Consider the following 17973-nt stretch of genomic DNA (forward strand, 5'->3'; position numbering starts at 1 on the left):
CTAAATTGTAAATGGCAATAACAATTCTTCTGCTGATCAGTGCAGTTCTATTAAAAATAATGTAAACAGTAGCTTTGTCACTGTGTACAGTTTGATTTATGAACTGAATTGTCTTCTTTTTAAACAATTGTTAAGCTTTGCTTTTTGAAAGTTAAACCATGCTACACTCTGCAATCTCTTACTGGAATTCTTTTACGTGATAAGCATAATCAGCTTGATTAATGTTTTTATTTTGTAAAAATGCTGGTTTCAATTATTTAAGCATTCAAAGTTTCATTTTGTTTATTGCTAAATCTATTAACAGTTTAACTGTTCTCTTTTATTTAGTTGTATAGCTCTGTGGACTTTGGAAGAAGATGGCAGTTGGTACATGAAAGAGTGGCCCCCCAACAGATTTTACTGGTAAGAACAAAGCAGAAAATTCATTTTTAGCACTATTAACTGATTTATTGCATGTTCACCATGACAAAATGCTCTGATTAGAGCGAACAATTGTTGAGGTACTTCAATTGTCATGCCTGTAAAGTTTTAAAATCATGCGTTTCAGGGTAAACAAGGGCGGCGAGTGAGAAAAATGTGGTCTCCTGCACATAGACGCAAGCTTGTCAAGGGAGAGCAATTGTGCATTTGTGGACTTACCTAGGGAAACTGATTCTATAAACGGAAAAAAAAGAAGCATTTGGGCCACATTTTTATTTGTGTTGCACTCATTGCATTGTCCCCATAAGCCTCCTTAATCATCCAAATAGTTTCCGCGAACAAATGTTTAAGAAAAATGTTGAGACAGGCCTCATGTATATACTATATACTATGGGGTTCCCCCCTGCTCGCTTTGTTCGCCAGCCACTTTGCGTCTCTTCCGCTTGTGTTCTGAAGAGGAGGGCTGAACGCACCCCAAGGAGACGTGGTCGCTCCTCTGAAACCCCCTCTTAAATGGTGATACAATGGGAAACATACAGTTTTTTTTTTTTTACATCACTCTTTGCTCGATCAGCTGCTAGCTTGCTGCTGCTGCTGCTGCTGCCGTGCTGTGTGATCTGCATGTTACGCGGCACTTCGAACATTTAAAAGCCTGTACAGCAGCTGTCTTACAGCTTGTGTTTTACTTCTGGCCCCTGGTGTGGTTAAATCTTTTAACACAAAGTCCAGTCTCGCAAGATGTGAGTTCTTGATATTTTTTAGTTTATAATTTAAAAATGGAATAAGAATCTGAAAATCTAACAACATCACATTAAAGTTCAATAAATTCTGAAAAGAATGATACCAAACGTATATATGTAGGCTTTAAAATAAGCCCAATTTTAAAGCATGTCACCATTGCACTTTTAGGCTTAGGATTTTATATATATGTAGTGTATATATAGTAGTATATATATATATATATATATATATATATATATACTATAGTAGTATATATATACAGTGCATCCAGAAAGTATTCACAGCGCATCACTTTTTCCACATTTTGTTATGTTACAGCCTTATTCCAAAATGGATTAAATTCATTTTTTCCTCAGAATTCTGCACACAACACCCCATAATGACAACGTGAAAAAAGTTTACTTGAATTTTTTTGCAAATTTATTAAAAATAAAAAAACTGAGAAAACACATGTACATAAGTATTCACAGCCTCTGCTCAATACTTTGTCGATGCACCTTTGGCAGCAATTACAGCCTCAAGTCTTTTTGAATACGATGCAACAAGCTTGGCACACCTATCCTTGGCCAGTTTTGCCCATTCCTCTTTGCAGCACTTCTCAAGCTCCATCAGGTTGGATGGGAAGCGTCGGTGCACAGCCATTTTAAGATCTCTCCAGAGATGTTCAATCGGATTCAAGTCTGGGCTCTGGCTGGGCCACTCAAGGACATTCACAGAGTTGTCCTGAAGCCACTCCTTTGATATCTTGGCTGTGTGCTTAGGGTCATTGTCCTGCTGAAAGATGAACCGTCACCCCAGTCTGATGTCAAGAGCAGGTTTTCATCCAGGATGTCTCTGTACATTGCTGCAGTCATCTTTCCCTTTATCCTGACTAGTCTCCCAGTCCCTGCCGCTGAAAAACATCCCCACAGCAGTGGCTGTAGGGATAGTATTGGCCTGGTGATGTGTGGTGCCTGGTTTCCTCCAAACATAACGCCTGGCATTCACACCAAAGAGTTCAACCTTTGTCTCATCAGACCAGAGAATTTTCTTTCTCATGGTCTGAAAGTCCTTCAGGTGCCTTTTGGCAAACTCCAGATGGGCTGCCATGTGCCTTTTACTAAGAAGTGGCTTCTGTCTGGCCACTCTACCATACAGGCCTGATTGGTGGATTGCTGCAGAGATGGTTGTCCTTCTGGAAGGTTCTCCTCTCTCCACAGAGGATCTCTGGACCTCTGACAGAGTGACCATCGGGTTCTTGGTCACCTCCCTGACTAAGGCCCTTCTCCCCCGATCGCTCAGTTTAGATGGCTGGCCAGCTCTAGGAAGAGTCCTGGTGGTTTCGAACTTCTTCCACTTAAGGATGATGGAGGCCACTGTGCTCATTGGGACCTTCAAAGCAGCAGAAATTTTTCTTTAACCTTCCCCAGATTTGTGCCTCGAGACAATCCTGTCTCGGAGGTCTACAGACAATTCCTTTGACTTCATGCTTGGTTTGTGCTCTGACATGAACTGTCAACTGCGGGACCTTATATAGACAGGTGTGTGCCTTTCCAAATCATGTCCAGTCAACTGAATTTACCACAAGTAAGTAATAAGGCTGTAACATAACAAAATGTGGAAAAAGTGATGCGCTGTGAATACTTTCCGGATGCACTGTATAGTAAAGAAAGCACAACAAACAGGATAAAGATTTTTCCACCCCATATACTGTAAGGCAAAGCAACAAAACAAGTGAATATTCAAGACCGAGTCCAAATAAAGACTAAACAAAAGGAGCAATACTTCTGCTTAATTAGAAAGAAGACAGGAAGGGGTGGGATCATGGAAGGAAGCGAGTTCTTGTAGGTAAACGTGGCAAAGGACGGGAAGTAGGAGTCTTAGGCAGGCTTTTCTTCTGTTGGTCTAGGAATTAGGAAATAAAAGCTTTAGCACCACTTAACAACCTCCGTCTCTGTGTTTCATTCCCAATTAAACCCTTAGACTGCCTCCCAAGCTCGCGTGTGTGACAATATAAATATAATATATATAATGCTGCCTTTTTAACTGGGCTTTTTGGATTGTCTATTGAACTGTAACTCCACAGTGAGAGTACTAAGCCTTCTTTAATAATTCTGCCTTTGTCCCTAGAAGTACTACTTTTTTTGATCCACTGCTCCTGAGTGCTGTCTATTGTTATCCTGTGAGATTAAGTACTTGAGTGTTGAACTACATTTAGACATAACATCCTGCATTGTAAATAATCCTCAGCATATCGTAGAAGCAATGCTAAAGGCATACAGCTGCAGCTCTTTTCAAACTGAGGCACAGGTTAAAGCAACAAGTCAGAGAAGCAAACCCCAAAAGCCACTGTAAAATAAGATCAAAAGAAAGGTCCCAAATCGTTGCCACTCGCCAGGCAAGGCAGAAAAAGAGCACCAAAAGCAATACATTTTTCTTTCAATCCATCTGAATTGCTGATTTAATTTTCTAAGTGATTGAGGTTAAGTACCCAAATGTTAGGCAGAATCATAGCGCAGAAACAATGCTGGGTCTGATGCCAGGAAATTTCCTAGTCATACCCGCTCTATTTCAATGTGAAGAGACGAAACTCTGCTCAGGCAAATAAGCGTCAAAACCAGGAGCACTAAAATGTTCAGGGCAATTTAATGAAATTTAACATCAGACCAGGGGATTTTTTGAGCCAAATGTGTTCTGCTTATGCTCATTGGTGGCAGTGACACCAGAACACAACAAAGCATAGCCACAATGTTCGTGGATTTCACATTAATGTGTAATAATATGAGAGCCAATGCACAACCAAAATAAAACAACAACAAAAATAAACAAGTTCCAAAAGTTGAGAATGCAAAAAAGTTTGGAAATGGAGGCATGGGGTGATATTCAGGTATGTCCCGGGGCTCAATTATCTGTCTTGAAAGTTTTTTGTCTTTGCTTATTGACTTCAACAAAAAAGTTGTCAAGCTAAAAATGATTGGTTTCAACAGACAGTGATGGATAGCAAGTCTTTGTGGCCCTTTGCTGAAAACATATAGTGTCATTGAAAAATTAAATCTTTATAATCGGCAGATAGTGCAGCCATGAGCTTGTTTTTAGCGTAGCTATCTATTTGCTTAATAGTCCATGCCTGGAGAACTCCTTTCATCTTCCTCTCATAGCTTGCATATTTTACTTTCTTTAACTTTTACTGTTATAATCATCATTTTAAATTGCCTGGTACAACTTCAAGCAACAGGAGAAGCAAGATGGTGTTGTACAGGTTCATGCAAATAAATGGGTTTTCACCCATGTGCCTGACTCTGCTGCCATTTCAATAACCAGCATTATGGATTTGTTCTGTTGTCAAATATGTAAAAGAGAAAATATACAGTACGTAATATATCCATAATTAAATAATCTAATCAGCACTTCTCTCTGTCTCCAATTTCCAAATCACTGAGTACCTTCTTGATAGTCCCTGTTCATTGTTGCGAGGTTATGTCTTCTTTACATGTGTAAACATCAGAAAGGTGCAAATTTGAAAGCATTTGCTGTTTCACTGTTTGTACAGTATATTTGAGTTTGCCCCATATTGTTTTTAATGGACTTCACCTCCACCTAGAACATTCTTTTTCTAACTAAAATACTGAAAGAATCCCTTTGGGTCATCTTTAATCTTTTCTACATTTTTCCCCCTAATGTCATTTAAACTTTTCCAGTATCCTATCCTTGTATGCTTTATACAACTTTTAAACCTGCCCTATGTCTTCTCAGTTCTCTCCGTACTTAAATGTCCATCTCTTATTGGTGTTTTAACATACTGTGGTATAAAAACAGTCAAAGATGACATCCAAAAATTCCTGATCTTGTGCTCTTTTGTTTGCAAGGTTAACCCAGTTGATATTTGGATAATGAAAGTCGATATATATATGTTAAAATATTGTTAAAAATATTTATTTCCTGATGAGGGCTTTGATATATATATATATATATATATATATATATATATATATATATATATATATATATATATATATATATATATATATATATATATATAAAATCCCTATGTGCGTCCAGATGTCCGTGTGTGGGTGTCTTCTGGCGAAGTGCGCATGTGCGGGGCACGGTGCGACGCGCAATATTACTGTCAGAGAAAGTTAGAGGCGTTTTACGGAAATACAAGCCAGTATTACTGCGAGAGGAAATTAAAGGTACACAATACAGTGACGCATATTACAGCTACATACAAGCCAGTATTACTGTCAGAGGAGATTAAAGGCATATTACCGATGCGCACGCCTGTATTACCGGCAGAGAAAATTAAAGGTATATTACGGATGTACAAGCCAGTGGACGTACAAGACGGTATCCTTCAATAAGGGTGCGCCTTTATTCGCAGCGCTCAATTGAGGTTGCCCTTTTGAAGCTCGCCTTTTTGAGCGTGCCCTTATTGAATTGAGCCATACAAGACAGTATTACTGTCACAGAAAATTAAACACACACAATACACGGCGGCAGCCCATGAAGAACGGTCAGCTGAGCAAGTAAACATCAACAAAAGAAAGGCTGAAAGAAAGAAAAATACGACCAACAAAAAGAATGAGGTCAAAGTCTCTTGCCATTTAATATAGGCTGTTCCTACTAATGTTTATGCACTGCTGTTCTAGCGCCTGTTATTGTAACGGGCTAAATGACTAGTATATATATAAAACTCTCCTCTAAACTTTCTTTTTTAGTACTAAAACATGTGTATTGAAACTATTGCTTGCATTGAAGGTCTATACATACTCCCAATGAATATCTCTATTTTTAATTATGTTCATAACCTTCCTTTCAAGTTGTATATCTAACTTGTCTTCAACTCCCTGCCACCCTTCCCTACTCATGCACCCAGGGCCATCTTATCGCAGGGACACAATGGGCACAGGTTGGGAGCCCGAGGAGCATAGGGGCCCACGATTTTTTTGATGTCTATGTATGTTCCTGTTTTACTATCAAAACAGGGGCGCCAGCACACTACACGGCCTATGATGCTGGTAAGACAGCCCTGCAATACACCTACTAATTACATTGGGGCAGTCCCACCACACCTGAACAGATCTGTTTGAATTTTGTATGTTGTCTGTATGAAAACTCAAAAAACTCCACAGTGACAGTGTCTAGTAAATTAGCCCAGTGTTAAGAAGTATGGATGTATTTATGATTAGGCTCTGTCATGATATCCCAACCATGCTTGGGTCATTACTTATACTTAATGCTAAAGTTATGTTCTGGGGCTTGCACCAACCAGCTTTTAGCTAAATAAGTTAGGAAAATGAAAGATTAGTACAGCAGACTAGTGGATTCTCTATCTTTTCATTAATGGTTTTGTTTTAGTCCAAGATAAGAATGGGATCACCCACAAACAACAACTCTATGTGACTAGGGAATCAGAAACAGAAAATAACCCAAATCACATTATAAAATACATCAAAATGAAATTCAAGTTCGTTCCTGAAGGATGTCTAGTCTTCCCTATCTTTTGTGCAGAGGTATTTCCTAAGAATAAAACATGCGTATTAAATTATTCAGCTAAACTTATTATACAAATATTCTGATTGAGTGGGTGGAAAGTGTTTTTAATGTGCCATCCAGAGGTAAAAATTTTTTAAAAGTTTTTAAATCGTTTATGTGAAATTTTTTTCCACTTCTGTTGAGCTTATGAGCTTGAAAAATTATGAATGATAGCAAAAATGCCCGCAATATGTCTTTTTGCTTGCAGCACATTTTCATTTGAGACTAAATGCTTTTGTTTCCTCATAGTCATCATTGTCACTTACATGTTATCACTTTCAATGGTGTTTCCATACATGTTGTAGTAGCATAGATAACAAATAATTATTAAACAACCGAATGTTTTTAAATATGACCACTGCTGATACAGAGTGGTGCAAGAAAGAACCCTGCTATGGTTTTAGCAGCAGCAAACCTGCTCAGGTGAAGCTATCAGTACCTAAAGCTACCATTTTGTTTTATTAGTTCTTCTTGAGGCATTCTTTCCCATTCTGAGTGTTCCTGTGAAACACACAGTTCAGCAATTGGTGAAAAAGTGTATGAAGAGGCACATTTGTTACTCCTTGTTGTCTTTGAAAGTTTGGTTTATAAATTATAGCATAGTTTTTAATTACAGAGTCAAGCTAAAGTTTTGACTTTGGTTACCTGTTAATTAATTGATTCTTGACTGTCTGCCCCATTATTTAACTACAATTATTGCTATTAGTTTCCTACATTCATCATTGGATTTCCATTTTGGTTAGGAGTCACCTGCTGATTTCAGTTTCCATTATTACTGCTGCCTCCCTTTTTCAGTCTGCACGTCACAAGCTATGGGAAGACGTGAGGAATATTGTGCTTAACTTTAAAGGTGAGCTAATATAATGAAAATGCCAACCTTCATGACAGCCGACTAAAAATGAAGTAACAGTTGTTCTGCCACTGCTGTTAAGATCAAACAGCTGGGGTTCTCCAAAAAGAATTGCAAGACTTAATCTAATTTGACTTGAAAATGTTCTTCTTTAGCACTGCGTTGTTCATTAGAGGGCTCTGCCATAGGTCCACCCTCCAGTTAAGCCGCTTGAGACTACAGGACACCATGCAACAACAACGTTGACATTAATTTGGCAAGTTTAATGGAATTCCATATATACTTGCATTTAAGTTCTCCTGCGGATAAGTCGGGGCTTGATTTTACCGTATACTTTCTGGTATTTTATAATGTCGGTCATATAAGTCAAATGCAGAAAACACTCACACTATTGGTCGAAGAGATTATGATATGCTAAAGCCACATGAGAGAGTAACCACGGAGCACACTGCCTTTTTTTGTATGTATTGTGCCTATGTGACCACACAGTAATATCCAAACTATTCTGAAGCGACGTTTGCACTCTTTTGTGTTTTTTGTATCTCAAACCCTCATACACCTTTATCGTAAGAGCATCCCTTATCTATGATGGAGCATTCGATCAGAAGAAAATATGAAGCAGGTTTTAAATTAAAAGTCGTTGAAGTGGCGAAAGAAATTGGTAACTGCGCTGCTGCAACAAAATTAAATGTATCTCAGAAACTGGTGCGAGATTGGAGGAAGCAAGAAGATGTAAAAAAAAAAATTAAGGGTCATATTTTTGAGTGGGCATATAAGTCGGGGTCTGATTTTATGATCGACTTTTTGGGTTTCAAGACCCGACTTATGTGCAAGTATATACAGTATTTATAATACACAAAAAAATCAATAAATTGTTATGAGAGGTCCATGGCAATACATGTTTTTAAATAAATATAATTGTGTGGCTCAAACTCTGTGGGTGTGTGGGCAGCCTCAGGATGTTTGATGGGGTGATTGGAGCTGATCGTGTTGCACTTGAGAGCGATTAGTTCCAAAAGCCTCATTGACTTCTCGTGGATTGTAATTGAGACGTTGCGCCCAACAAGGGATCAAAAGGGAACCTGCACTGGTGAAAAGACACGAGGAAAAGAGAGTGGAGAGACAAAAAAAGAAAGAACGAAATTAAGAGAACAACATTGATAAAAAGAACCATGAGTTTGAATCTTAAGAGTCTGAGCCAATATGAAGGAGCAGAGGAGAAACAGTTGGCAGCACCATGGAGGAGTGAGTGATTGGTACTCCATGAGTGGACTATTCCCCGCTGAGTTTATGGAGGAGCGGGTACAACAGTGGTGGTGTCATTCCTAGGGATCCCAAATACACTATAGGAGAGTGTAGTGGATGTGAAAAGGTCAACTGGCTAAGAGCGATCCAGAGAGGTAGCCAGAATGGGAACCGGAAGTGAGGACTGCAGCTGCTGGCATTTCCACTGGCTGAGCAACCTGTTAGGTGAGCTTGAGAGACAGATGGTGAAAGATTCTCTGGGCTCAGGTAGGAGCCGATGACTGTATAGTTTATTCCAGATTTATCATTGGATTATTTATTGATTTTTAGCTCACAGTCTTTCACGTTTTTTATGAATTATTTATTTGTTTAAGCACTGCATTTTGGACACTTTATTCTTATAAATAAAAGCACTTATGCCTAATCATGCTGACTGTGTGTGTCTTCATTTGCTCGACTCATCCTCTGTTTCATTATTGATGGTCCCACGTTCAAGCTGCCAAGGACTGTGGAACCAACCCAGACCATCACATAAATGCCATCTGTGGTTGAAATCAGTTCATGTTGAGAGTGTTTAAACAGCAGTTCACTTCAGCTTAATTCAAACAGAAATATTCCTTGATTTTCTTAATTAAGTTCTTTTTATAAAACAGACTGTAAGCATGCATAAGAGAACAAGTGCACAGAATAACTTTAAAAATTATTATTTTTCTGATAAAATGTAAAGACTAAACATGACCATCCACTTAAATAACATGATGTAAATCAATTAAAAATCTCAATATTATATATTTTACATAGCATTTTAAACCTTAGAATAATTAGTGTTGCTTAGACAGAGATGAATTACTCTTGAAGTGCCTCAGAATGTTGTCTTATTCAGTCATCCCTCATTTCAGGCCATAAAATAATGCTGGATGTACCCAACAATATCAGATGTCAGAGACCAAGTCCATTATTTGAAATAATTTCAAAATGAATGTAACAATTTATCTTTCAGAAAGCTGATCTGAATATGCAAATAAGAAATTGTTTGTTCTGCTCTGTGGCATTCTTTTCCCAGAGCTCCCCAAGCTCCATGTCTGCCTTTGAAGCTCCTTTCCTCCTCAGTATGTAAATGAAGAGTTCAGACACAACTCTTTTCTGTTCTCTTATAATGCAGATTGTTTGTGTAGTCTAATTTAATTGTCATGATGATTGTCATCGTTTTTGTTACACTCTTCCTAAAGGAGGGTCGTGATTGCATTGAACTGGGCTGATCAGGCCTCCCTATCTCTGGCAAATTTTTCCAGCCTAGATGGGCTGCCAAGATGGCTCCAGGACAGCAGATTAATATAATATCTCCAGCATATCATGGTTGCACCCCTCAGTCTTTCCCAGTTGGCCATGCTTTTTATGCCTCCGAACAGAGACATTCAGAGTAAATTCTAATTACTATCCATACCCAAAGTATCTGAACTGGCTCCATTCAATCTAGAGAATCAGCTCTTTTACTTTGATGTCTTCAGGTATTAACAAGCTCTTTGTCCTGTCATAGAGTTATAACAGCAACCTAGAACCAAAAATTCATTGTACTTCCAATCATGTCCTTTCGGTCGCTACACAGCATTAAATGAGGATGGAGATGGAGAAAGATGAAATAATCAATAGCTTTATCTGTGGACTAAGCTCCCACTTCACCACTACAGCCTGATACAATGTTTGTGTCTAAATTTGAGGTGCTTAAATTTTTTTATTTCATTGTCTTTAGTTCTGTCCTCAATTTGCAAACCCTGTTATGCTTTTTTGTGACATAGATTCATATTCTAGCATTTCTTGTAATCAGCTATTAAGATTGTATCACCTTCATCTCTAGATTATTTCCTGTGGTGCCATTTTATGGCTCGTCAAAGGATGATGGCAGCTGTAACAGAGACTGGTCCATTAGGTTGTGTGATTGACATATTTGAAGCACCACTATAAAGATCTGCATGTTAGATGGATCAACATTCAAGTTTTGTAGATAACCAACCAAAAAAAAAAATAAAAAAAACATGTGTCTGATTTTTGGCTTCTGTTTCTTACTTTGATTTTTGTTGTATGATTTTTGATTAAGCAAAAGATAGGCTTGATCCTTGGTTACAACATTTGGCTTATTCAACATTTCCTCTCCAGGTCACTTCCCTTTTTCTGTTTGCCTTTCCCAGTGTGAGGCATAATAATTTTCAAATTTGTTGCCACTGCACTGAGTTAGGAGTCTAATTTGTGAAGGTACTTGCACCATTTTACATGGAGCAGGTGCACACCCCTTGCCTGGAGGGAATAAATCACTTTTTTCTGGGAGAGGACCACAACTTCATATTTGGCAGTGCTAATTCTCATCCAAGTTATTTCATACTCAGCTGCAAACATTTCCAGCGTACACCTCAGATCGCAGTCTGATGGGACCACGTGGACATCAGAATCTGTAGACAGCAGTGATGCAAACTTTTTCTAAACTGGATGTATCTTGATATCCTGTCAGTGAAAATCATGAACAGAATGTAAGACAAGTAGCACCCTTAAGACCACCTTAAACATTCTTGGCTTACAACCAAATATATGAAGACAACTCTCACTCTTTCAAAATACAGACACCAAATGACATGCACCAGTTGTCTGGGAACTCCATACGTGTTACCACTTTCCACAGGATACCAAGGGTACATTGGCATAAAGAGTTTGTGTGGCCAAAAAGGACATGTAAACAGCATTGCCAAAATCTGATAACCCTGAAAGTATCTGTAAAAAGACAAGGAGTTGGTTCACTCTTTCATATCCAACGCAAAATCCACACTTTTCCAACTCAATGTGATGTTCAGCCACTAGATGGAGTCTGCATTCCATCACAACTGCATAGGATTTCCAAAGTAGAGTGAGTGTGATCCCTAGGGAATTTTAATGCTTTCTCTTGTTCCCCCAACAATGGAGACCACCACCCCAGTTGGCCATTTCCAAGGCTTTGTCCTTGCCTTCTATACAACACTGAAGAGTTGTGTTAGCAAAAATCTCATTACAGTAATCCCTCACTTATCGCGGGAGATAGGTTCCAAGGCCGACCGCGATAACTGAATTTCCGCGAAGTAGGGACACTATATTTATTTAATTATTTAACGTGTATTTGGACATTTTTAAACCCTCCCTGTATTGTTTACAACCCACCATTTACTCTATTAAAAACAGGGACAACTGCTAAGCAATATGAAATCGGTAGATAAGTTTACACTTACTGTATAGCGAAGTACACGTAGCAGCTTGTAGGCAGTCATGACGTCGTCGACCTTGTTGCAAAGATTCCTAAAGCAGATTCCATCCAGACTACTGCCTTATCATGTCCACTTGCAACTCGTTTTGCACTCTGGTTAAAGGACACTGCGGCTGTAGATCTTATATGCTTTTCCTCCTTTTTAAATACAAAGAATCGATGTCCTGCAGTGGTGTAGCTGTTCCCTTCCTTCAACATATCCAAAACTTTTACCTTTTCTGCAATCATTTGCATCTTCTGTTGGTGCTTGGACACGGCCCATGAAGCTTTAGCACGTTAATGATGAATGAGTGAGATGAGACTTCCTGGTTAATGCAACACTCCGTCGCTGAGCCAATCAGCAGCATACAGGAACTTAACTGCGTGCTCTGATTGGGTAGCTTCTCAGCCATCCGCCAATAGCATCTCTTGTATGAAATCAACTGGGCAAACCAACTGAGGAAGCAAGTAAAAAGACCCATTGTCCGCAGAAACCCGCGAAGCAGCGAAAAATCCGTGTTATGTATTTAGATATGCTTACATATAAAATCCGCAAAGTCGTGAATCCGCGAAAAGTGAACCGCGAAGTAGCGAGGGATTACTGTATATCAATTGGTTTCTACATTTCTACATTCCTACATTTCCAGTCAGTGCAATGCAGAACTTTTTAATAATTGCAGTGACCTCATCTACAGAAATGTGTCAAATCCTAAAGAAAGCTTCTATAATCACCTTTTCCAATGTAGGCATATCCAAAATGTTTAGAAGTTCCCCAGAGAACTCTTTCCACATCTTAATGGTATCCTCAGTTGAGATCAACATCCTTCCAAATCTTCCTGATTTATCAAATGTTTTGCCAGAACATATACAAGGCCCTCCAAAAGTCAGTCTATTGCCTCACCAAACTTCTCTTATGTGTGGAACTGAGATTTGGCCCACTACTGTAGCTTCTGCCTTTTTGTTCTTCTGGTACTTCTTAGTCATATCTTGGGACTCTCTTGCTAACATGCCTTGGAAGGTCTTTCTTTTCCATCTGACAGCTTTACTTACCTCCACCAACAAGTCCTAGAGTTGCCATCATGACAGGTACTGACAGTCTCTTGGCCACAGCTGCTTGCAGCTGGCTCCACTACTGAGTTCTTACACATAGTTCCTTCAGACTCTCTTCTGCAGGTAGAAGATGATCTCATTCTGAACAGAGACACCTGTTATTCATTCAGTGTAGAAAAGAGGGACAGCTATATGGCAGGGACATAACATAAGCAAGAAAATTACAAGACCAACAGATAAACCTGAACCAGGAGCATAGTTGGAATACAAGTCAAGTGCAGAAGTTCTTTTGTTTGTGAAGAATGCCCAAAATATACCAGGGTATAGACAGAAATAGCACCCTGGGGGACTTCAAATTTATACCCTCAGTACCCTCAGTCAGGTGTTAGCAAGGATGTCTGGCAGGGTTAACATGACTTCCTGCTATGCATTAAAGTGGCTGTGTTACCTGTGATTTCCTAACCCCTTCAGTGTATGTTGAGCCTCAAGACTGCAGGAACATTTAGCATTAATACAGGGAGTTCTAGGAGGACAGTCTCAAGAATTCCAGAGAGCAACCTCCGTCCTCATGAAGCAGTTACAGCATGGACCCAGAAAGTAATCATTTTGGGGGCTTTAAAGCTGCATCCACAGTGAAATTATAGTCAATTTAACAAGAGCTCAACTGCTGGTGTGGACACCAGGGGGTGCTCCAACTCCCCAAACACCCAACACAAGCAGACACGGACACAAGTTAAAACACAAAGAGTCTTTAATTGTGGGAAACTCTTCCAAAGCATGTGTTTCTTGCCACCACAGCCACAAATACAATAAAATATATCACAGCTCTTTTCTTCCTTCTCTCACTAGTCACTACCTCCTCCACTCCTCCTCGCAAGCATTATCAACCTCCCTTCCAGCTCTGGATCATCCATGTGAGGCGGGTAGCTCTTTTTATCTAATCCCTGGGAGTGCTTCCAGTGACATGAAGCTGCAGCTCCAAAGCACTTCCGAGTAAGGTTGGAGCCCTGTGGAGTAGAGACTCCCAAATTCTGCAGCTCCCACTGGCAGCCCCCACGGGACCCAACAAGGCTGTCCTCCAGGACTACAATACCCAAAATGCCTTGTGGGCACCCATGCAGGGATCCGAGCCTGAGCTCGCTGCCATCTAGCCACCTGGAGGAGACAAAGCCCTGTGTAAGCTGTCTCCCCCTGTCCTTCCACCTCAAGGGCATTCTGACTGGGTGTGAACATGGGCCGTCCATCCCACTGGGAAGAAATGAGCTGATTGAATCTGCTAAAAAAAGAGAGAGGAATCAAAAGTGAGATGTTTGCTTATTTGAAATACAGGCAAGTATGCAAGCCACACCATACGCCAGACCATGTTCTACATCAGTTCTGACAGCCCAAAATGATGATATGGTTGTGTTTTCATCTGTTGTTGTTTTTTTTTAAATTAGATTACACATTGTGTTCATTACCCTCATTATTTTACTTTATTTTTTAAGTAACATTTCTTGTAAGTGATGATCAACTTATTTAAAACTTTAACCTCCTTGGAATTTATTCTAAATTCAAGGATGAATTGTGCTTGTCCCTATCATCCATATTTCTTAATTTAAAAATTAACTCATTACTCTGCCCTATGGATTTGTTTTATGTTTTATAGTATTTGCATTGTGAAAACCTTGTAAACCTACATCCCTGTTTCTTTTGTTAAAAGTACAGGATTCAGGAAGTATTCCAGTTTTTTCACATGTTGCAGCCATGTGCTGAAATTATTTAAATGTATTTTTCCCCACATCAGACAGCACTCAATACCCCAAACCGACAAAGCAAAAACTGGAGTTAAAACATTATTGCAAATTTATTAAAATTAAAAACTTGAAATATTATATTGACACAAGTATTCAGGCCCTTTGCTATCCCATTCTATTGATCACTGTTGAGATGTTTCTGCATGTTGTTTGGAGTCCACGTGTGGCCAGTTTAATTAATTGGTCATGATTAGGAAAGGCACACACCTATCTAGACGGTCACACACACAATTATAAACCAAGTCAGGAAGTTGAAGGAATTGACTGCAGAACTTCTGGGGAAGGCTACATTGAAGATTCCCAAGAGCACAGTTGCCTTTATAATTCTTAAGTAGAAGATGTTTGGATTATCCGTGACACTCCCTAGTGCTGGTCAACCAGCCAATCTGATCAATCGTGTGAAAAAGCCACTGGTAACAGAGGTGACTAAGAACTCAATTGTCACTCTGGCTGAACTCCAGAAAACCTGTGTGGAGATGGGAGAAACTTTCAGAAGGATCACCATCATTGCAAACCCCAGTCATCTAGGCTTTATGGTGGAGTGGCCAGACGGAAGCCTTTCCTCAGTATAAGACACATGAAAGTTGGTTTGGAGTTTGCAAAAAGGCACCTAAAGCACTCTGGGATAGTGCGAAACAAGATTCTCTGATCTGATGAAGGCAAGATTAGCATCACTTAGCATCACTTGTGCAATTCTTTTTCAATTGTGAATCATGGTGGCTGCAGCTTCGAGCTGTAGGGTTGTTTTTCAGCAGCAGTGACTGGGAAACTAGACAGGGTTGAGGCAATGCTGAATGGAGCAAAGAACATAGATGTTTGTAATGCAAATTTGCTCCAGGGCACTCTGGACCTCAGACTACGCTGAAGGTTCACCATCCAACAGGACATTGACCCTAAGCACAAATTAAAGAAAGCACAAGAGTGGCTTAAGGTCAACCTTGGGAATGTTCTTGAATTGCCCAGTCAGTGCCTGGACTTGACCCTAATCGAAACATCCCACAAGAGACCTGAAAATAGCTGTCCACTGACAGTCTCCATCCAGCCTGCCAGAGCTTGAGACAATCTGCAGAGAAGAATGGCGGAAAATCCCCAAATCCAGATGTGAGATGCATGTTGCTTGATACCCAAGAGAACTCCAGGGTGTAATCACTCCCAGAGGGGCTTCAGCTCTGAATGCTTGTGTTAGTGTGATATTTCACTGTTTTATTTCCATGCATTAAAATTTTAAAATGCTGTTTCTGCTTTTGTCATTCTGGAGTATTGAGTGTTGCTTCATGTGAGGAAAAAAAATGAATGTAAATTATTTTAAATTAGATTAGAATAAATTAGATTAGATTAGAAAAACTTTACTAATCCCATGGGGAAAATTCACTTGAATACAGCAGCAGAAACATAAAAAAACAAAGATACAGATTCACAGGATAACTAATACAGCCAATCAAACAATCAATCAAAAAGTAAATACATAAATAAATAAAAATAAATATATATTGTGGGTGGCACGGTGGCGCAGTGGTAGCGCTGCTGCCTCGCAGTTAGGAGACCCGGGTTCGATTCCCGGGTCCTCCCTGCGTGGAGTTTGCATGTTCTCCCCGTGTCTGCGTGGGTTTCCTCCGGGCGCTCCAGTTTCCTCCCACAGTCCAAAGACATGCAGGTTAGGTGGATTGGCGATTATAAATTGGCCCTAGTGTGTGCTTGGTGTGTGTGTTTGTGTGTGTCCTATGGTGGGCTGGCACCCTGCCTGGGATTGGTTCCTGCCTTGTGCCCTATGTTGGCTGGGATTGGCTCCAGCAGATCCCCGTGACCCTGTGTTCGGATTCAGCAGGTTGGAAAATGGATGGATATTTTGCAGAACTTTGAAAATTATTTTAAAGATTATGTCATGAGGAAGTATTGAATTGCCCCATAAAGCAGTGGGCAGAAAAGACCCCCACCAAGAAGAGGTGTTTCTTAGCACACTGTGGTGAATCGAGCCTCTGGCTAAAAGTGCTCCAAGAGAGCGCCTCCTGGAGGAGATGGAGGGGATTTTTCATGATGCCATCCGATTTTACCACCATCCTCTTCTCCACAACAGCTTCCAGTGTGTCCCGGGATCACCCTGTGATGGAGCAGACTTTCCTGATAAGTTTGTTCAGGCATTGTGCATCCATTGAGCTCAAGTTGCTTCCCCAGGAGACCACAGCATAGAACATCACACTGGCTACTTTCCAGTGGTAGAACATTTCCAGCAGTTTGCTGCACACATCAAAACACCTGAGTCTCCGTAGGAAGTACAGTCTGCTGTGGTCCTTCTTGTCTGGTGCCACTGTGTTGTCACACCAGTCCTGTTTGTTGTTCATGTACACCCCCAGGTATTTGTAGCACTGCACCACTTCCACGTCCTCCCCCTGAATGGTGACTGGCCTCAGAGGCTCCTTGGCCTTCCAGAAGTCCACCACCAGCTCTTTTGCCCTGCTAATGTTGATTTGCAAGATGTTGACCTTGTACCACAAGATGAAGTCCTCCACAACCTTCCTGTGCTCTGACTTGTCTACATTAATAATGAATTAATTAATATTTTAGCACAAAGCTGCAACACAGCAAATTGTTTAAACAAACTGAAGGGATCTGAGTAGTTTCTGAATCCACTGTATATTTACAGTCTAATGCTGCTGTGTACTTTTAGAATCTTATTCATTATTGGTCAACCAATTAAAAAAATGAGTAATTGACCAGATACAAAAACTCAGAGTTTGGGCAACACAAATGGATTTTAAAAAACAATGCACCACTACTTTTATAGAAATAGCATGAAAACATGCATGTTAAGACACCTGATGCTGTCATTTCTAATGATGTGCTGGTTTGCCTCCTGTTATAAAAAATGGAGAGACAAAGCGGATATGACTGGAATGTTTAGCATGTTATCTGACAGATGCACATTGACTTCTGGTCTGCTTGTTACAGTCACTGAATTATTGACACAGCATTATTGACTTGTGACTGAAGGGGCTGTGTTGCAGCATACATTATTTTTGACCAATAAACACTTTATCACAAAAAAGTCATTTATTGATCATCATGACAGTGTAAACTATCCTAGCACAAAAATATAT

At 39.9% G+C, this 17973-nt stretch overlaps 1 protein-coding gene across 1 annotated transcript in view; it reads left to right on the forward strand.

Annotated features, from left to right (window-relative positions):
• Positions 1-17973, forward strand: part of LOC114645620 (VPS10 domain-containing receptor SorCS1) — a 1182623-nt gene that overhangs the window by 894608 nt on the left and 270042 nt on the right. Inside the window, 2 exon segments of the mRNA XM_051922161.1 lie at positions 328-384; positions 386-402. Coding sequence (XP_051778121.1) covers positions 328-384; positions 386-402 — 74 coding nt within the window.

The sequence above is a fragment of the Erpetoichthys calabaricus genome, chromosome 2, assembly GCF_900747795.2.
Source record: "Erpetoichthys calabaricus chromosome 2, fErpCal1.3, whole genome shotgun sequence".
NCBI lineage: Eukaryota > Metazoa > Chordata > Cladistia > Polypteriformes > Polypteridae > Erpetoichthys > Erpetoichthys calabaricus.